The 18,827-nt window shown below is 41.7% G+C and overlaps 2 protein-coding genes across 2 annotated transcripts in view; one reads left to right on the top strand and one right to left on the bottom strand.

Moving 5' to 3' along the window:
* Window positions 1–8,949, top strand: part of NOS2 (nitric oxide synthase 2) — a 109,694-nt gene extending 100,745 nt beyond the window's left edge. The window contains exon 32 of the transcript XR_016459183.1: window positions 6,469–8,949. The gene's annotated coding sequence lies outside the window, so the exon portion shown is untranslated. The remainder of the gene's footprint in view (window positions 1–6,468) is intronic.
* A 1,851-nt stretch (window positions 8,950–10,800) lies between these two features.
* Window positions 10,801–18,233, bottom strand: WSB1 (WD repeat and SOCS box containing 1). Its single transcript, XM_031591441.2, has 9 exons — window positions 18,052–18,233; window positions 17,326–17,494; window positions 16,953–17,221; window positions 16,373–16,504; window positions 15,884–15,984; window positions 13,560–13,732; window positions 13,065–13,178; window positions 12,173–12,280; window positions 10,801–11,924 (listed from the first exon to the last, which is right to left on the bottom strand). Exons 1-9 carry the CDS (start codon window positions 18,089–18,091, stop codon window positions 11,765–11,767), a joined length of 1,266 nt encoding a protein of 421 aa, XP_031447301.1. The 5' UTR covers window positions 18,092–18,233; the 3' UTR covers window positions 10,801–11,764.
* Between the last annotated feature and the right edge of the window lie 594 nt (window positions 18,234–18,827).

Genomic DNA, 18,827 nt, shown 5'->3' with positions numbered 1-18,827 from the left:
CATGCACTGGTTCTTTCCAGATGAAAGCAGAGGAAACAAAAGAAGTCAGAGGTTGTCTCCTAGCCTTAGCAGAACCCTGTCATACTCCATGCTGCTCCAAGCAGATGGCCTCCTGCGAGAAGCCAGGGCACTAATGGATCAGAAAATCCCACGCAGCTTGTTTTCTTCCTCTAAAGCTGACAAATCCAATCTGCAGTGGTATGCAAATGGTTGTTATGACACAAAGTGCAGCTGCTGCAGGTTACCTTCAGACCCTGGGTAAACTGCAGATTCCCATCTAAACACACCCTGGTAGTTTTATTACTTGCTAAAGAGCTACTTTCTTGACTCTGACCTCAGAGTTTCTGCCTTTATGTATAATCATAAGGAGGCTATGGGTGAATGTCTCTGCCTGCGAAGGTAAGCAAGCATGCTGATCTGGGGAACAAACCCTGCAGCTTACTGCCTAGTAGACAGCAATGGAGTTAGCAGAAAGCCACTGATGCAGGAGTCGGTTGCACTCTCTTGAGCTTTCTCAAAAACCTTCCTTCACTGCATGTTCACAGACAGCCAGAGAGCCTGGAATTCTTGCTCCTTCACGTGGTCTGTCTGGCAGTTCTTTTGCTGTCAGTGCTGATTCACAACACTTTTTGAATAAAGCCGGTGTTGTAATCATTGTAACTACTAAAAACTTCAATTTTACACCAGTAAAGAAATGCTTGAGGGAATCAGAAATAGACTCCAGGATCTCCCACTTTTTGCTCATGTGGCAGCTGATACAAAACGCATCTAACGAAGGAGAATAGCAGATATTTGCAAACAATATTATGTGCTAATTTTTGCTGCACTTCTCTTGTTTGTGAGCATTTTTTGCTTTTATAGAGCAGATAGCACCTTGAGGCTTGACAACATATAGCTCACCATCTCTTCAGTGAGAGCCAAGGGATGTGCTGAGAAGACAGTGGTCTTCTCAGATTCCATCCAAGAAGCTATTTCCATTTCAAACCAAGTAAGCAATAGTGTATGTTAGCCAGCAGAGAGCACTGTAGACTCAGAAAGGGCTCCAACATGGGGAGAAGTTAAACTCTCACAAATTGATCATAATTTTTTAACTGGAAGCCTTTTAGGGGGAGTTCTCCTTGTTTCTCCATGCCTTTTTTTTTTGTTTGTTTTTCTTCCTGGCAAAGGAATACAGCAACAATTCAAACCAATCCCAGCTTCTCGAGTGGAATTAAATGGATCACAGTCAAAGTCTTATATAAAAGTAGAAACTCATCAGGATGCACACCGGGTCAGATCGCAGTGTAAGCCAGCCAGCCCCACTGTCAGAATTGTGAGGGTCAGTGCAAAATCCTGAATATATCTTTAAAGAGCACGTGGCTTTAAAAATAACGCACTCTTGGTATCTCTGGGTTTTGGTATGTAAATAAATAGAGATCATGTTCTTTACCATGATTCTGGAAATGTAACAACATTTTGCTCCTGTTGCTCTGAGATGAAATTCAGCTCTGGTTATTTTATTCTTGAAGTTGAGTTCTTAAGAACAAGCAATCGTTGGTGTAAAATCACAAGACTAATCAGTTTTGAAAGAGCAGGGGAAACCAAGTCAGCAGCAAAGCTACATCTGTGACGAGTGGAGTAAAATCTCTGGATCTGCCCCTGTAGGCATTTTATTGAACTATATTTGTATTTGATATTTGTTCTGAGAAGCAAAATAGGCTTGTGTCAAAGGTACTATCTTACCACATCAGGAAGGAAAGTCATATTCTGAGTTATCCTTGGGCTCCTTTTCTATGCCTCATTTATTTCTCTTTAAACAAGGGATTATGTTTTCTGTTCATCGCTTTGTCTCTTGTCAGCTTAGTTTAGGAGTTCTTTGGACTAGAGAGACTTGGTTTTTGAGGACTTGTATTCTACTGCATTGTAGTAATAAAGATTTAAATGTTTACTGATTTCCATAAGCATTTCAAATGCTATTTTTGTCACATTTCTCCATACATGCTGCTGACTTGTATTTTGAGTAACGTATGGTTTGAGGTAATTAGTTATCTAAAATGCTGGTTAGTTTCTGAATAGGTAATAGCATCTGCTGTTGAAGCCTAGAACTGTAATACATTCAGGAAAAAAATAGCCTAAAAACACTCTCATCACCATGTTTCTTATATTACTAGACAGAACTGATAGTAAAAAGAGGAAACCATTCTCTACTTATCACACTGCACAAAGCATTCTCACAGCTGTGTGTAAGAATCTTGGTTGAGGGGAGTCTGGGGTGTGGTGCTGGCTTAGCTTTAAAGGAATTGCTTATTGGGCAAAGAATTCCATAGGAAAAGGGTAATTTAAGAAGTTCTGCATCCACACAGATGAACATCTTGAATGAATTTATTTTGTAGCATGTTGCCAGAAGAGCTCATGAATTGAACTGCATATCCTTCTGCAGACAGAAATAGGCTTGGTTAAGTCAAGCCTTCCTGGTCTGATTATGCAGATTAGCTGGAAAGAGACACTTCTGCACCAAATATGAGGCTGTCTGTGCAGTGTGTATTCCATGGCAGCAGTGGGTCGTTTCCTGACAATTAGTGGTTCAGGCCATCAGTCAGAAGATGCCACACTGACTGTCTCGGCTGAACACCATTCTGGCAGCTCTTCACCAACCTGTGGGGTTGAAACCTGTGTTTGTGTTTGGTGAACACTTGAAACACTTCAGTACACTTCCAGCCCCCCCATGTCTCATGAGCCAGTGGGCACAGTAAATAAACTATGCATAGCCAAGTGATTTTTGTACCTTCCCCTGGGACACCACATGAATGCCCACACAGCCGCCAGCTCACTGGATGTGGGAACTGGAGCTCAAGGACCAAGCTGTTCCCAGGCCCAGGAAACACAGCCTCATGGCCAGCTGGACACCACCAGGTCTGAGTTACACCTAGACACACATAGCTGGAGTCACTCACACACACATTAATCCACGTGACACAGACATTTCAAACTTCCTTTTCTTCACTGCAGATTGTTCTTTGCTGTAATGCTGACTCATTAGGATTGGGTCAATTGTTCATCAGATCACTCTCATGATGTACTCTGTTCAGCTAGATTTTAATTCATTATGCACTGGAGTATATTCAGAAAAGATCTCCCAGGCAGTAGATAAAGCTCAGCTGTGGTAGCACTGAGATCAGAGAAATAGCTTAGCAAACTGTACTCCAAATCTAGTGCTGATTTACAGCAACAACAACAAAGTGCCACTCACCTAACTTTTGTTTATTCTCCTGAGTGTGCCAATTGTAGCCCCTACGTTTGATTTATTGTTCTGAAAGAACAGTGCTTTTTGAATCATTGTCAAGCAAATAGCTTGGTACATTAGGAATTCCCTCTTTATGCCACAGTCTGCAGCCCTTCCTGAATGTCTCACTGTTTTGTAGGTGTGTTGCTGAGGTTTGTGTGCATGGGGCAGTTGTTCAGCTGCTGCATTACAATGCCAGTGACCTAACAGGAAACAGACTGGGACAGCAGCAAACAGAAATCTCAGTCTTGTGACACACCACATCAGGATCAAAGTTCTTCCCAAACTAGGTCTTCTCATTACTGTTATCTGCAGTGGACCTTGGATTTTTTTTCTTTCGCCTGATACAATTAAGATGAAGCAATATTTCTTTTTAAAATCTTTTCCCTGGACGTGTTTCTTGTGCTGTGCCCACAAGCAGCTAGTCAATAATTAATAATTCCATCAAAACATACCCTAGTGGCTCATTTAAACAGGCAAGCTGTGCAGGTAGGCAGGAATATGTGCATTTACACTGCAAATAGCATATGCCAGTGTATTTTTTTTCATATACTTTTTATGTCCTGGTATTTATTCTGGTATAAGATGATTTGCAAATTGATGTTTTATCTTTTGAAAGCAGATTAGGATAGCCTTCACAAAGAGTTATTTGTCTTTAGGAACAAAAAGTAACAGAGAAGGAAGTAGCATCAGTAACATCTTAGTGGTTTAATTAGACAAGCATAATTAATGTGTTCTCACAGGTCATTGAACTGATGAGCTTTTTGGATCTCCAGTGGAATTTGGGTGGCCTAACATAATTGAAATAATAATAGGAAAGTCATAAAAAAGAAACAGTGAAGGACACCATGCATACAAAAATGTATTTTATAGTTCACCTTTGAAGGACATGTTTCTAGTCTACCTGCTGAATTCGTATTTAGCCATTTCTCTGACATTTATTGACAAATTAAATGGATCTCAAAGCTTCTTTGGATTGTACAGCTACTTCTCTAGTTAATCTTTTGTGTACTGAATTTCCAGCCTGAATAATGAAAATGCAGTCTTAGTGCTTGACTCTTTTAAATTGAATCTTATCCAACAGAGAAGCTATTTCTGCACTTATGCTTTCAAGAGATTAAGAGTGAAATCATCCAAGTGAGCCCACTTGACGTGCCAAAAAACCTATGTCTTCCTGCAGAGTATACAAGATTTGGGAAGGTTATAGGTGGGAGAAAGCACAGCTAAATGGCAGCTCAGATTTTGAAGTGGTAGAAAGTAAGGAAAAACTTCCTATGTCTGTCTTTCAGAAATGAACAGTGACAGCTTTCCTCTCTGGATTTAAATACTCCTGAACTCCTGCCTTTGATTATCATGTCTGATATACCTCCTTAAAAATGCTGGCTTCTAGCTTGCAAAGGGAGCATAATTCTGCACAGCAAATCGTAATGTGTAGCAGGATAATACACATTTGTTCATGATGATGCATGGGATTCGTAGGGCACACTTGCATGACTAATGCTGTTCATTTCAGCAGGACTCAGGCCAGGTTTACACTTTGCCAGTGCAGCCCTCAGTCAGGGTGTGTTTTCCAAAGTAAGAGTTCACCTGTAACTCTCATCGTGTGGGCTGTACTTACAGTGAGCTCCAAGCACTGCAGTGCTACTTTTTGCCTCAAGTCTTATGGACTCTCATAAGTGCTCACAGCTGTGTGCTCCTATCCTCCTTAGCTACCACTAGACAGTAGCTGCCATTCTGTGTTCAGCTTAGAAAAAACAGAGAGGGCAGATAAATGCACACAGAGGGCTGCATTAAGACTTAAGGGCTTTTTGCTTTTATAATCTTTTTTCCATATACACAGAACCATGTAGGCAGGAACTGTAGCTGTTTGACACTCAAGTAAATTCACATACACCAGGTAATGTACAATCACCTGGACACCTGAAGAAGTGCAGAGTATGCTCCAATGAAGTGAGAAGAAGTCCATCATCTCGTGTACTGGCAAACTGAGCTATCTTTAGTGTTTGTGAGGCTTGCGTAGGCTGAGAGGTGAGGTCAGAGGGAGGTGGGATTAGTCTGTTATGTAGCCCCCAGCCTAGCAACTTCAATATAACAGCCCATAAATAAATATTTTATTTCCTTCATGCAACAAAGAACTCAGACATCTGCAAAGACAGCGAGCGTTTGGGATTTTCTAATCTCACATTTGAAATAACATACATTCCAGAACTTCTGTCTGGAATTCAACTAGTTACAAAAGGTGTAATTTAGCTGATAGCTAATATTGTTATAATGACCTAAACGAAGTTACTGATTGCTTATCTGAAGTTTACATTGGCTTTGCTTTCATTCTAGTACATCGATAATTAAAGCTGTTCTGAACTGCTTACTGCAGCTGGATTTTTGTGCTGTGTGGAGGAGTGTTTATAAAACAAAATTATCCCTGTGCAGAAGCCAGCATCACACATAAAACCCATCTGCCTTACTCAGATGGTTCTAATCTGAAACAATTACCTGGCTAAAGAGTTTTTGCCTGACACCTTTCCTATGGGATGATCCTGACCACAGTTCCTATAGGATCTTATACAACCTCTATCCTTTATGAGATCATTGTAATTTCTGAGGAATAGAGGTTATGGGATTCATCACCATGTTTCTGAATTGTTGAAATGGAAGACCTCATGTAGCTGCAATATGAGTGATATCAATCACACAAAATACTTAGGAGTGTTTTTTGGTCTCTCCCTGAGTGACTCAATGGAGATGCCATATGTGAATGCTGAAAATAGGTGTTGTTCTCACAGCATTTCCAAGGACCTTCCTTCTGATGAGGAAATTATTTCTTGATCTCACTTCTCTCTGACATGCTTTCAGGCAGCCTCTGCACCCATGAGATGCAGGCAGAGGCTGATCTGTGCCCAGGACTCCAGGGGACAGGGACAGTCCCTGAGGATCAGTCTGCTATCTCTGCAGTCTTCCCGTGCGTTTTTGCGTCCACAGAGGCTCCCATTACTGATGCTGCTGCTTTTTTATCCACTTGTTTTTTGTTGTTTTTTTTTTCTTTCTCCTTGCCCCTCTCTGTGTAACCTATTGACAAGTGCTAGTTAATAACAGCTGGGAGGGAATTGATATTAGCTTGGAATAGGCTTAATTGCACTCAGCCTGAGCACTATCCTCCCTGTGGAAAATCATCCCCTACATCTTTAATCTTTCTGTTCCTCTCTCAGGTCTTCTCTCTGTGTTACATGAGTGCAGTTTCTCCTCAAGTCCTTTTCCTGTGTCTCTGCTGGCTGTGTGGTAGAGCCCAGTGATTGCCTTGGCCAGGCTGCCTGTCTGACTGCTGTAGCTCCGCTGTCTGTAAGTCATTTGTGGGTTTCTTGTGCTTTTAGAAATGGTAATAACAAAAGTTGTAATTGTTGCTTCTGTTTTCAAAGCTTGGGCAGCTCAGATGTCTGGGCCTGTCAGGAAATACTGCTATAAGTGAATGAAAGGGAGGATAAATATGCACTGGTCAAGAACAAGTGTTTTACTATAATCTTCCTAGAACTGTACTGGACCTCTCTTTGCAGAGTATAACTGATTACCAGCCTAATCCCCTCAAGTATTGTGGTCCTACAAGGAGCACCAACAGCTTTGTAACTTGTTTGTTGTGGTAACTGTCAACTAGAATTGATGCCCTCAAGTCACAGTGCCTCATAGTTTTTGTCTCATTTAGTCTTGGCTAGTGAGATGTGTCTTCTCTGTTACACTAGCATGATCTGCAGGGATATTTTGAGTTAGTTGTCTGATAATAATCCAGAAAAATGTCCCCAGAAGTGCTGCTCCTTCCCCAGCTGCAAAGTGCAAATGTATGCGTCCCTGATACTTGGGCATACTTGGATCAGCAATTGAGTCTCAAGCTAAGCTTCCTGGTACACAATATCCCTCACCCTGGATACTCTACAGAGGAAGTGCTAAGATTTCGGAGTTCATTTCTGTGTTCCTGGCCTTACTGATGGACTTAGCTTTGCACAATGCTCAGAACTGGAAACTCCTTGGAGATACTGGGGATGAATCAGTTGCAAATCTCACCTTGTGGTGTCTCTCTGCACCGCAGCAGGTAGATGCTTGAAAGCAATTGATTATATATACACTTACTAATGAGGTAGCTTGCGTACTTAGTCTAAAATTATCATTTGTGTCCTGGAGAAAAGATTAAAACAAACAAAAAAAACTGATACAGAGTGAGGAGAAGCAGGCTGAGGCTTCATGGGGATAGTTTTTGTTTTGGAGTACGTGGGATGCTCTGAATTGGTGAAGGAGAGGAAACAGAGATGTTGTTTTCTTCCTCTGCTTTCATAAATCGCACATTTCAGTGAACCTGGCCTGATGGCTTCAATAAGCCTCTCCAGTAAGACTCTACGTTTAAATCACTCTTGCTAAGTGCAGAGAACACAGATTGTGAAAGGCAGGTTGTCTGGAAACAAAACAAAATCTCTCAAGATTGGCAACACTTAGAAACAAAACTTAGTGTGAGCACAAGTAAGTGAGATTTGTGATTGGATCTGTAGCTGGGTTTCCTTCAGCTGGGGTACGCCTGGATCTGCGGGCTCATGGTGTAGAAAACAGTCAAGAACCACGGTGATACTGGGGCTTTGCAGTGCCAGGCAGAGAAGAATGGAACTGATCAGTAAGGGCTCCGCGTTGTCCAGCATCCTGTCTCCAGAAGAAACGTGCTCTGTATACTGCATGTAGGGTTAATGAACAATAACGGAGTAAATAACCAGCGGCATATTAGAAATTTTCACTTTCCTCTTGCCTATTTTGACTGCCGTTGTCTATTACTTTTGTGTTGTTAACATGCTTTTCTTTCTAGAAGAGCTTATTAGATTCAAAAATTCTCAGTTATTCATGTCTTTCTTCCACTGCTAGATATTTCTGCCCATGTTAGGAAATTTTGCAAGCTATTACATCATCTCTTCTTCCTGCTAATTGTCTTTGCAGCCTGGCCTGGCAAGGCTGTGCTCGCAGTGCTCAGACAGCGCAGTGTGTCAGCGTGCTGCAGGACGAGCTCTGCGTCCGGCCCTCGGCTCAGTTCCTGCCCACTTTATTGATTTTCTTTAATACCCAGAGTGCACTTCAGCAAAGGATTACAAAATGCTTTAAGGACATTAATTATGCTTGCCACAGAAATACCAGCTGTGCACAGCATGTTTCTAGTTGGCTTTGAATGGATCTAAATCTGGTTCTGTTCAGTCCCAGCTAAACAGAGTGCCACCAACGCAAAGGGGCTACTTTTGCTCCATTAAATTTTCCTCTTTATGAGCTCTTTTTAACTAGGCCAAATATTTCACAGCTTGGAAACAACAGCAAAACACCCTTCAGTCTAAAAACCACTTCTACGCATCTTAATAGCATTCCAGAGTTGCAGTTTATTTCCTCCGTTCCTGACAAATGGCTCTGGCCAATTTTCTAGCTGTAGGTTGTTCCGAGGTTGTAGAATAATTATTTCCATTATCAAGTAGAGCTATTAAGCACATACTCTCAAATCACAGCTGTCTGCATCCATCTGTTTAATGTTTGCAGATACAGAAATGTTAGTAACTGCTTACTTCTTGGTTTGCGGTCTCTCATGGGGAGGGCTGCTGCTTCCCCAGAACAGACATTCCAGCAGAGTGCAGAACAGAGCTAAGCTGATTAGAGTGACTGCACTTAGAAGGAGCGTGTATTTGTAAATCAGAAGGCTCCCTGGCAGAAAACTTCATGTCTGGCAGCTACTCATCTCTGCATTCAGGTTGAGGTGGGATGTTCTGGGGGCTACAGAACTCATCAATTTTTCCTTCAGCTAGACAGTGTATGAGAAGCTGCGTCTTCATACATGCATTTAGGGGGAGGAGGGAAAGATAAATATTGTCCCAAATTGGAGCAATTCTATGAAAAATATTGCACCAAATGAGTGAGTCGTTAAGCAGCACGGTGACACGTATGCGATTTCCTCACAGCAGGATTTTAGCTCCTGAGGAAGTTCCGTTCCGTTGGCTTTGTTCTGTAGTCGTCTTTGTAAAGTGAAAGTTGATTTATGATGTTTGGAAATAGTGTTTGGGGAAAATCTTCCTGGAAAGTAGGCCTGAGTGTCTGGGCTGAGCATTCAGAAGAGAAGATGGCTTGCTTGCTACAGGGCATTGTCTCTCTTCTTTTGTACATGTGCAAATACAGTATGTTGCACTGAAAATGGGCTGAAACACAACATTACCTTCTTTCACTATGAGCCTGAAGTACGTGTTGTCACTTAACTGTGCTGTAGCAATGGAATGGGGATATTTATAGGGTTGATTGGTGGCTTTTTTTTGATTTTTCAGTTTAAGGCCTGCTGGGCTGTGCTCAGTATGAGTTCTTTTTGCTTTGTCAGAGACTTTTTGTATTTCACCCCAGAAAATGAGGACATGATCAGAAAATAAATCTGCCAGTAAGACCATGCTGTTGAAGCAGAAAAGTGCTTTGTATTTCCAAAGCATCCTAGTCTCTTAAAATGCCAACAGCATGTCCAAGAATAAAAGAATTGATTTCTTTATAGTTTCTGTATGTAGTAGCTAAGCTGGTAGAAGCCAAGTAGGCCATCTGTCACATTCCACACAAAAATAAAAAGATGTTTGATCAAGTGAGGTTGGATGGAACCTTCAAAAAGATGCCTTCTCTGCATAGCAGACTTGCCAGCTTCTGTGACAGAAGGACTTGTGTTCTGGTGAGCTTTTGCCACATCCCATATGCACTACATTCATGAAAAATAATTATTATCAGTCCTACTTTCCATTTTCATCTGTACTCCCTGAAGTTTTTCACCACTTCATCATAGTACCAGTGCTGGTGCTGCTGCAGGAATCCACTCTTTCTAAGCCAGCCAGTATAGGGATTGGGAGAGCATGGAAACAGTTCCCTCACTTGCTGAAGTAAGATGGACAACGGCCCTGCTCAGATTCAAGGCTCCATCTGCTGCCCACCCTCACAAGGATGAAATTGGCCTTCTAGGAAGTGCTGGCTGCTTCCTTAGGGATTCACACGTGGTCAGAGGGCAGTTACTTCCCATCCCTAAGCAAATGCTTTACGCACTTCCAAAGGATCCACAGCCTTTTGCATGTCTGTCGCCACAGAGGACCCAGCATAGTTGCCACTAATGTAGCTTGGTTAATATTGAATGAGCCATTGGCCACGATTTACTGTGAATCTGCCATACGTTGTATGCATCATGTATTTGTTGTGACAAAGAGGTTGACCTCTGGAAGAGTATGGAAGTAAAAACTCCCGTTCAACTTACATGTTACTACAGCCTGCATGACTTCGGCTATGTGCTGCAGTCAAAACTCCCTTTCCTCCCTTTGACACAGTGCACAAGCACAGGAACACTTTATGTCACTGTATGCTTTTGACCTGGTCTAATTAAAGGGCTGGTCGTGCTGTGGTTCCCCACACTAAATTTTTACTGAGATCAGTGTTCTGTGGGTCTGGAAAGGAAAGCTGTACAAGAGAGCTGCTACAACTGGTGCACACAGGTAGCGCTGACAAATCAGTCACCAGATGCTATATACTTGTATACAAGTTTTTAATAAAAAAAAATTCAACAAAAATATATATAATCAGGCATTTTATGCAATGCATACATTCTTTGTATCTGCAGGTACAGATAAATAACAGAAGGCAAAAACAAGTACTATGCTTATCTTTGGCCATTAACCAATAATCACCCCCAGAGAGATATTACAGGGTCAAAGAATAATAAACTGAGTCTGTAAACTTCTCTTATTACAGACAGAGCATCAGGCAATAATACAGTAGTTAAATTTTTAGAAATGTAAGGAAATACTTCTTCAACACTGCCCAATACCTCAATAGAACCTGTTTTGCTGACGTGGAACATAAGGCCTCCTTTAGCTGACACAGGCAAAATTCCTGACTTTAGATATGCTCCATCCCTCACTACCTTAACCTACTTCCCTTCACCATACGTTGTTCTAAAAAGCTAAGCTGTACCTTTCCATCAAGTAAACTAACATAATTCATATCTGTGGATCAGTTTCCTGAACTCCAACCAATGTACATACATATAGAGCAGTTAAGCTTCCTTATGTCAATATTTTTTCTAACTCAGTGTCCCAGAATAATAGTTATCCTTCCACTTTACAGCACAGATGCATCTGATGGCTCTACCAAAGCAATATATACATGACACACATCAAAAATGATAAAAGCAATGTTAAAGGTACATTGACAGCACATAGCAGCTTATGTCTATGTATGTACATGTTTTCACAGTTACATTTTAGAAAATTGAGAACATCAGGAATACTTCTACTGTGTTTTCCATAAATATTAAAAATTTAACTGTCAGGTATTTGGACAAAATATTTAGGATATCACATTTAAATAGCTCTTGAAAACGTGTAGCATTTTAATCATAAAGGCTGTAAAGTTTGAGGATTCTTTAAAGTGTTCAGCCAGTTTCAGCAGCTGGGCCACCTGCCAGTTTGCTATAATTTTTACTTTCTCTGCTCAAATCTGGTAACAAAGAAATTCCACCACTTTTGATGGAATAGGCAAGTTCTTGACTTGGCTTGTGGGCATCACTCTTCGAATTGCCATGCGACACAAATGCTGGAGGCTAGAGACTTGTCTTGGAGTTGCCCAGAAGTACACACTGCCGTCTTGCGTCCTGCACAGTAAAAATGAATTAGTAAATAAACCAGAAAAAATAAAACAAAATTACTGCCCTTGATCATCTAACGATCCTACTCCAATCCACATTTGTGGGTCTGTATTTTATTTATTCTCGAAGATAAGAAATGAGTTTATCAGATTTTACTACATTGAGTTGCATGTTATGACTGAAGATCCTTAGAACATTTAACTAACAACTTAACCATGTTACTTTAATATTTAAGGGGGGGATCATATACTTGCCCTGCAGCTAGAAAACTGCCATCAGTAGAAAAGGTACAGCAGAGCCCATTGTTCAGAGGTGCAACTTGTACAGGGTACTCTTCATCAATTCTCCAGAATCTTATCATTCTGAAAAGGGAAAAATGAAGCAGTCAGTTATCAGAACAGACATTTAATTCTATCTTGTATTATCTCTGATTCCATTAAAAAAAAAAAAGTCTGATAAAAAGTCTGGGAATTTCTATAAATATTTTAATGTGCATACAATACATTTCAGATGTGGCCTGAAACATTATCGCTTCTTCATTCCTGACAAATACCATCATTTGTATTTCTTCAACCGTTCTAACTCTGCCATTTAAAATAAAAGGTGGCCTTCTGTAGCAGAAAGCAATAACCTGAAGATTTACAAAATCTCTCTTACGCGTGAAACCTGACAGGAAAGCCCAATAATGCTTAATTAAACAAACAAAAAACTAAAGTGTTCCCATAGTTAATATCCTTGCTATCATCTTGAGAAAGCATTCTTCATAAGCTTAAAATAGAGTTCTTCAAAATATGATTTGCACAAAGCAGAAACTGAATACCAGATCATGGAGTACTTTACATTTTGCTTTGTAAACTAAACCAATAGAAAATTCTTAACTGCACTATTATTTCAATTTACATTTTTCATTGTTTATAATCCCTCTTTTTTTATTTTCAGTTGTTACTCTGATCACTTCCACTGTACACAGCTCATTATTTTCTGCATTCCAAATGAATAGAAACGTACAACAGTCAACTCATGTACTTTTACCAAGACTACCAAATGCCATTTCTCAGTTTAAAACAAACCAACCCAACTGCCATTAAACGTACACATCATATGGGAGGAATTAAAGGAGTCCAACAGATCTTTCCCCATACTTACTTATCATCAGCAAGGCTTGCAATATGTAGTCCATCGTGACTAAAAGATACTGATCTAACCCATCGGTCATTTGCACCTCCAGCAAATATTGGAGTAGGAGGTGGAAACAGATGCCTGCAGATAGAGAGAGAGCCAAGAGTGTTATACTTAAGAGCTACTGCAGACTTCCTTCACCACTAGTTAAGCTGAAAGAAAAAAAAACGGACCAAACATTTTAACTATGAAATCAGGAGTGGAAATTTAACTACTGTATCTTTTGCAGTACTGAGTATTTTAGCTTTAGTGAAAATGCTTTAATTAGGACACACTGAAGTACTGGTGTGTTAAATTCTTTCTCAGAAGGAAAAACTCCACTATCATACCATTGTAGGACTTTTGTCGGCCACTACTAAGATTTTCTTTCCCAAGTCTTGTTAACAGTTACAGCTAAACAAGACCATTAATCTTCAGTAAGTGCCTTCATTGTGAATTTCCAGATTTAACTTCTACACTTACCCAAACTCCATAAGAATAACTCCAACGTATGGATCCCAGACATAGACTCGAGTATCGTAGGATGCAGTAGCCAGTAAAGCTCCATCAGGAGAAAACTCACAGGCTACAACATCATTGTGATGTCCTTCAAGTTTTCGTATCATGGAGTATTTATCCATATCCCAGAGAAAAACCTGCAATTAAATAAGCTAATGTTATAGCTCTGCTCAGTGAAGCAATGAAGCTATTACTTTGTTTAAGAATAGCTGCTTATCTAGGATTATATTAAAATCAGGCATTATGAATTACTACAATTAAGAAATATGCTCAGTGTCATACTCGAGATTAAAATGAAAATTTTTAAAAATAATTAAAGCAGACATGCAAATTCTAACTTGCTTGTTAAATGTTATTAACAAAATAAGACAAAATATAAGATAAAGACAACACAATTTAACCACATAGCTTACTGAAAATCATGTATTACAAAACTATTTTATTAAAATATGCAGAAATAAATAGGGTTAAACTCTACAGTCCCCTCTTTCCAGTAACTACCAAAATTTTAAGAAATATACAGACAGAAAGTGTAAGGTTAACATATTGTTACTCCAGTGGCATCCCTTTGAGTTTAAGATCACTTGTTTACAATTGGCTTGGATCACCAACGTCAGCCTAGGAAGAGAAACAGATACTGCAAGCAAAGAGAATTTTCACAGCCAAAAGTTATGTCTCTGGCAAAACAACAGGGAAGTCTAACCATATTATTAGAAAGAATTTATGCATTTTAAATCAAGTCAACAATAAAAAAGACATTAATATTACAATTTACTCAGTTAATTGCACACTGTATTATAAACAATGATAAAATATCATTCTGGGATTTTACATGCAGTTGTACTTTATTATATATAAAATCAAAATGAAAATTGTGCATAATTACTTAATACGAACTATCTTTGTTCTGGAGCATAAGCTGATAGAAAATGTATGATCTTAAGCAGAAGATATGTCCCTGAAAGAGCTTATTAGGGTCCTTGATTTTTTCTTCCCCTTGCTCACAGATTAAAAACAAACATCTTAGATAAGTCTATGTTTTACAAAGCAAACGTGGCCTTAGTGCCTCACATACTTCCTAAAACTGAACCAATTTCTCTAAGAAGACACCAGTGTTGCATAAAACTAGAAACTAGGTTTTAGGAGTCAAGTGTGTTTCACTGCTGTGAAAATTATTAAAAAAAAAAAAAAAAAAAAAAAAAAGAAAAAGAAAAAAAAAAGAAAGAAAGAAAGCAGAAAGTGGACATCAACCAGCACCTGCGTACGTACAGTACACCTTGCAGTCGAATGCAAGGTTACTTCATCCTATGGTAAAGTTCGCCCCCAGCCTGGTAGCCAGAGATGCCACTCTTTCTGCCCAGCTAACACCATTGTGCTCCTGTGTGAGTGGTGCCAGCTTAACCTCAATCACACCAATATTGCTGCCACCACCTGTGACAGGGAAAGCAAGAAGCTTATGGAAAACACACAGCCTAAAGATAGCAATGTATACATCTACATCTGCTCTAATTAAAGAAAAAACAAGCCCCCAGACTCAACTATTCTCTATCAGAACTGCACTGATAATTTAAAGCATAAAATGCATTTGAACAGTCATCTATACAAAGCAGTATTCAATTACTGAATTGTGCTTATTAATCAGCATAGATAGGCTTCGTTAAACTACCCAAAAAGCCCCTGTAACTTGACTGAAATCCCTTTTTTGTCTTAATCTAGTTCTTCGGTGCCAAGAAAAGTAGCTTACTGCATACTTGCTTTACCTGCACTGCTTTCAGTTCTCTAGCAGGGCATTACAATACAGATGAAAAGAAAACCAGTATGCTGTCCTTCATTCTAGTTCTATTAGACACGTGAGTGCCATGTGTATTGGGAACACGCAGAAATACTTTTGTTCAGCAGGGAGATACCATGACTGCCTCAGACTTTGAAAAGTCCCTTTCATTGAGTAGAAGATAGAAAGAATAGAATCAATAATAAAATAGCTTTTGCATTAGTCTGTGCATCTTTTAACACTGGAAGCTTTAGTCATTGATTTTATACTACAAACATGTTCAGATGTGCAAGATTACTTTTCAAAGAACACTTAAAGTTTCTTCAACTAAAAGCAGTGCAAGTTCAATTCATAAAATCAGTGTCTCAACATTTGCTAGTTAAATTTCATGCATTTCTACATCATCATAAAACATTAGAAATCCATGACACAGAGCACAAGCTTACAGTTACTTAGATTTAAAATGATTATGCATACAATTGAGTAGATTTAATGAACAAGAAACTCTGACACATACTGCTTTACTAGCTCCAACAGAACAGAGAATGGAAGAATCTGGAGAGAATGCACAACCATATACCCAGTTCTGATGTCCTTTCAACACTTTCATCATATTTCCTAAAAAATAAGAGATACGTAATAATTTACAAGATCAATTTCCATTAAATGTTACAGATCCAATTTGAAAAGCTCTGCAAAACATTATACTCTTTCCAAACATCTTGCAATGTCAGTCTGCACAGAGATAATAATTCTCCCACACAGCTTCTAAGTCTTATTTCCCTACTGAAAGAAGCCACTTCATGAACTCTCTTAAGTAGCCCAATCCAACTTGTACCTCTGGGGAATATATGGAGAATGTTTAAAGAACATACCGAGCCAATGATTAATAGGAGAATTATTTGTTTATTTTTTTAAAGAAGTTCTGACCTGCGTTAATAGCAATGGACAGTGGAGTACGTGCATATTTCTGCTGTGCATTACAGCAGATGAACTGAAAACATACCGTCATCTTTCAGGTCCCACACTCTCAATGTTTTGTCTCTGGATGCAGACACCAAAATCAGGCTGCCATCTGGGGCAAATGTTAAGTCTCTGACAACTTCTGTATGGTCCATCAGGTTAAGGAGGAGTTTTCCTGTTACACAGAAACACCACAATTTAAAATGAAGGGCTGTACTTTGTTCAGATTAAACTGACATATATTCTTCCCTATACTCAAGAACAAAAAGTAACCTCTTCTTTTTAAAGTCCCCTTTGTTTCAAAAGATACTAAAACTTTAAAATCCCGCAAAAGATTTTGGTGTAAACAACTAATGTGCATAAAGTCCCTCACGTACGTAACCATTCCGCAGCACCAAGGCCTCTTCTCCCATCACTTACATCTCAAAGCACAACCTGAGTCTGTTCCTTCCTCTCCCAGTGCAGTATGTTTCCAGTTGCAACCCATGATTTCTTTTTTAGATCAATTTGTATTGAATGTTCAATTCCCAATCAAAATTCTGCAAACTATTCATTCTTGTATCAACGATGTTAATACCACATAAAGTGCCACTGAAATGCCAGCTTCCCCTCCCCCACCCTACCTGTATACACATCCCAGATCTTGATGCGCCCGTTGTTCAGGCCTGTTGCAAGCAGAAGCTGGTCCTGCCCAAATTTGAAACGATGCCATTCTATATTCACACAGCGACTCTGCTTCTCGGGCACTGAAGACCCAAAAGCAAGACTCCAGACAATATCACCGCAGTCTATTATATGTTCACAGGGCTTATTTCTCTGACTGCCCTCACTGTTCTGTCTTGAAAGCCTTGTACTGGCAGAATTTGCAACATTCTTTGTGCCGTGCAACAAGCTGCAAAACAAAAGAATACAAGAGGAACTCTATGAAGAGTTATCTCCTATTTTGAAATCCTGAAGTTCTTCGGGCTAACTGAAAGCCACACAGCTTTATCTTACAAGTTAGTAAGGCACTGGGACCAGGGGACCAGCTTCACTATACGATGTCCTTGCGACCAAGCGAAGTAGGATCCATCGGGAGCAAACGCAACAGTCCAGTTCTCACGTCCGCACTTCTTGTCGAAAGGAGAAGTGGGGGCCAAGAGTTCTCCAACAGCCCGCGACCGTGCTGAAAAGAGAGACAAAGAGGAAATTCCATTTCAAAATTAGTTAAGCGTATTTTAAGATGCTACGAGGAACCAGGCAGCATGTTACTCAATCGCTTTCTGGTTCATCGCTTGTAAAGCAGCTGCGGGGGGTCCCACTGTCACAAGAGAAGCGGCCGACTTTCGTTTCGCCTGCGCTGCAGCAGAGGCCGGCTGCCACGGCAGCACTGCTGCACCGCGCTCCAGCCCGCCCGACTGCTCCGCAGCTCAGGGAAGAAGCCGTGTTGGCCCCGCGGAGTCCTGCCCACGAATGGCAGAAGCGGCCAAAAGAAGCCCGTCGGAAACAACAGTGCGTTTCGGACCGCTGAAAGCCGCCGTCCCGTTCCGAAACCCGCGGACAAAGGCGTTCTGTTTCCCCGACGCGGCCCGACCGCGCGGCCCCAACACGGCGCAGCCGCTCCGCGCCCGGGGCCGGGAGCGCCGAGCGGCAGCCGCGGGTCCGGGAGCAGCTCCCGGTGAGGCCGCCCAGCCCTCTCAGCCCGAGCAGAGCCGCCCCGACCGACCGACCGCGCCGTCTCACCGATGAGCTTCTCGTTAACACTCAGGGGAAAGCTGGCCATCTACGGGGCCGCCCTTCGGACCGGCTCGGGCGCGGAAACCTGCGGCCGGGCGCAACGCAGCACAGCGACCGCCGCTCGCCGGGGACGCAGGCACTGAGACAAAATGGCGGCGGCGCGCGGGGAGTCGTGCGGGCGGGGAGCGGCGGCCTCGCCCCGCGGGAGGGGCGGGCGGCGGGCGCTCATCGTCCTGCCTGCCTGCCTGCCGTCCCTCCTTCCCTCCCTCCGGCCCTCCTCGCTCCGTGCGGGGTCCCCGGCCGCGAGCTCTGCGCTTTCACCGGCCGTTGGGTTTTTGCAGCGCCCCGGCCCCGCCGGCCGGGCTCCTCTTGGATCCCGAACCGCCTTGGCTCTCGCAGAGCTCGACCCTGCGCCTTGCAGAAGCCAGCGCACCTTCCTAGAGGTGTCACAGCCCCGAAAGTCCCCTGGCTGTGTTCACATTATATGTGGGCAAAAAAGAGCGCGTGGCGTTGCTTCAGCAAGGCAGTGCGGTTTCCTGCACCTTCCCGCTTTAGCAGCGGCTTTCAGTCCCACCTCCGCCAAAAAATACCGCACCCTCGCTGCAGAAATGGACCAAACCTGGCCGTGGTTCCTCCTAAGATGGGGCTCTCCCTGCTGGGAGGATCACGGGGGAACCTGTTGCAGCCAGATGGCCCTGTTACATGGGGTGCTGGTGGATGGGCTGTAGGGCCTCCATGTGGGGTCAGAAACATTCCTGCGTGGATCTGCTGCCCGGCCAGCA

The sequence above is a fragment of the Phasianus colchicus genome, chromosome 21 (genome assembly GCF_987193195.1).
Source record: "Phasianus colchicus chromosome 21, bPhaCol1.hap1.1, whole genome shotgun sequence".
In the NCBI taxonomy this organism is placed as follows: domain Eukaryota; kingdom Metazoa; phylum Chordata; class Aves; order Galliformes; family Phasianidae; genus Phasianus; species Phasianus colchicus.
This window is presented reverse-complemented; position numbering and strand designations above follow the sequence as displayed.

Bases quoted from the DNA above. Each gene is read 5' to 3' on its own strand.
- WSB1 (XM_031591441.2), bottom strand. From the start codon at position 18,091: ATGGCCAGCTTTCCCCTGAGTGTTAACGAGAAGCTCATCG. The intron at 17,222-17,325 runs GTAAGATAAAGC...TTTGTTTTGCAG, and splicing joins TCCCAGTGCCTTACTAACTT to CTTGTTGCACGGCACAAAGA. The intron at 12,281-13,064 runs GTAAGTATGGGG...TTCCCTTTTCAG, and splicing joins GCAAGCCTTGCTGATGATAA to AATGATAAGATTCTGGAGAA.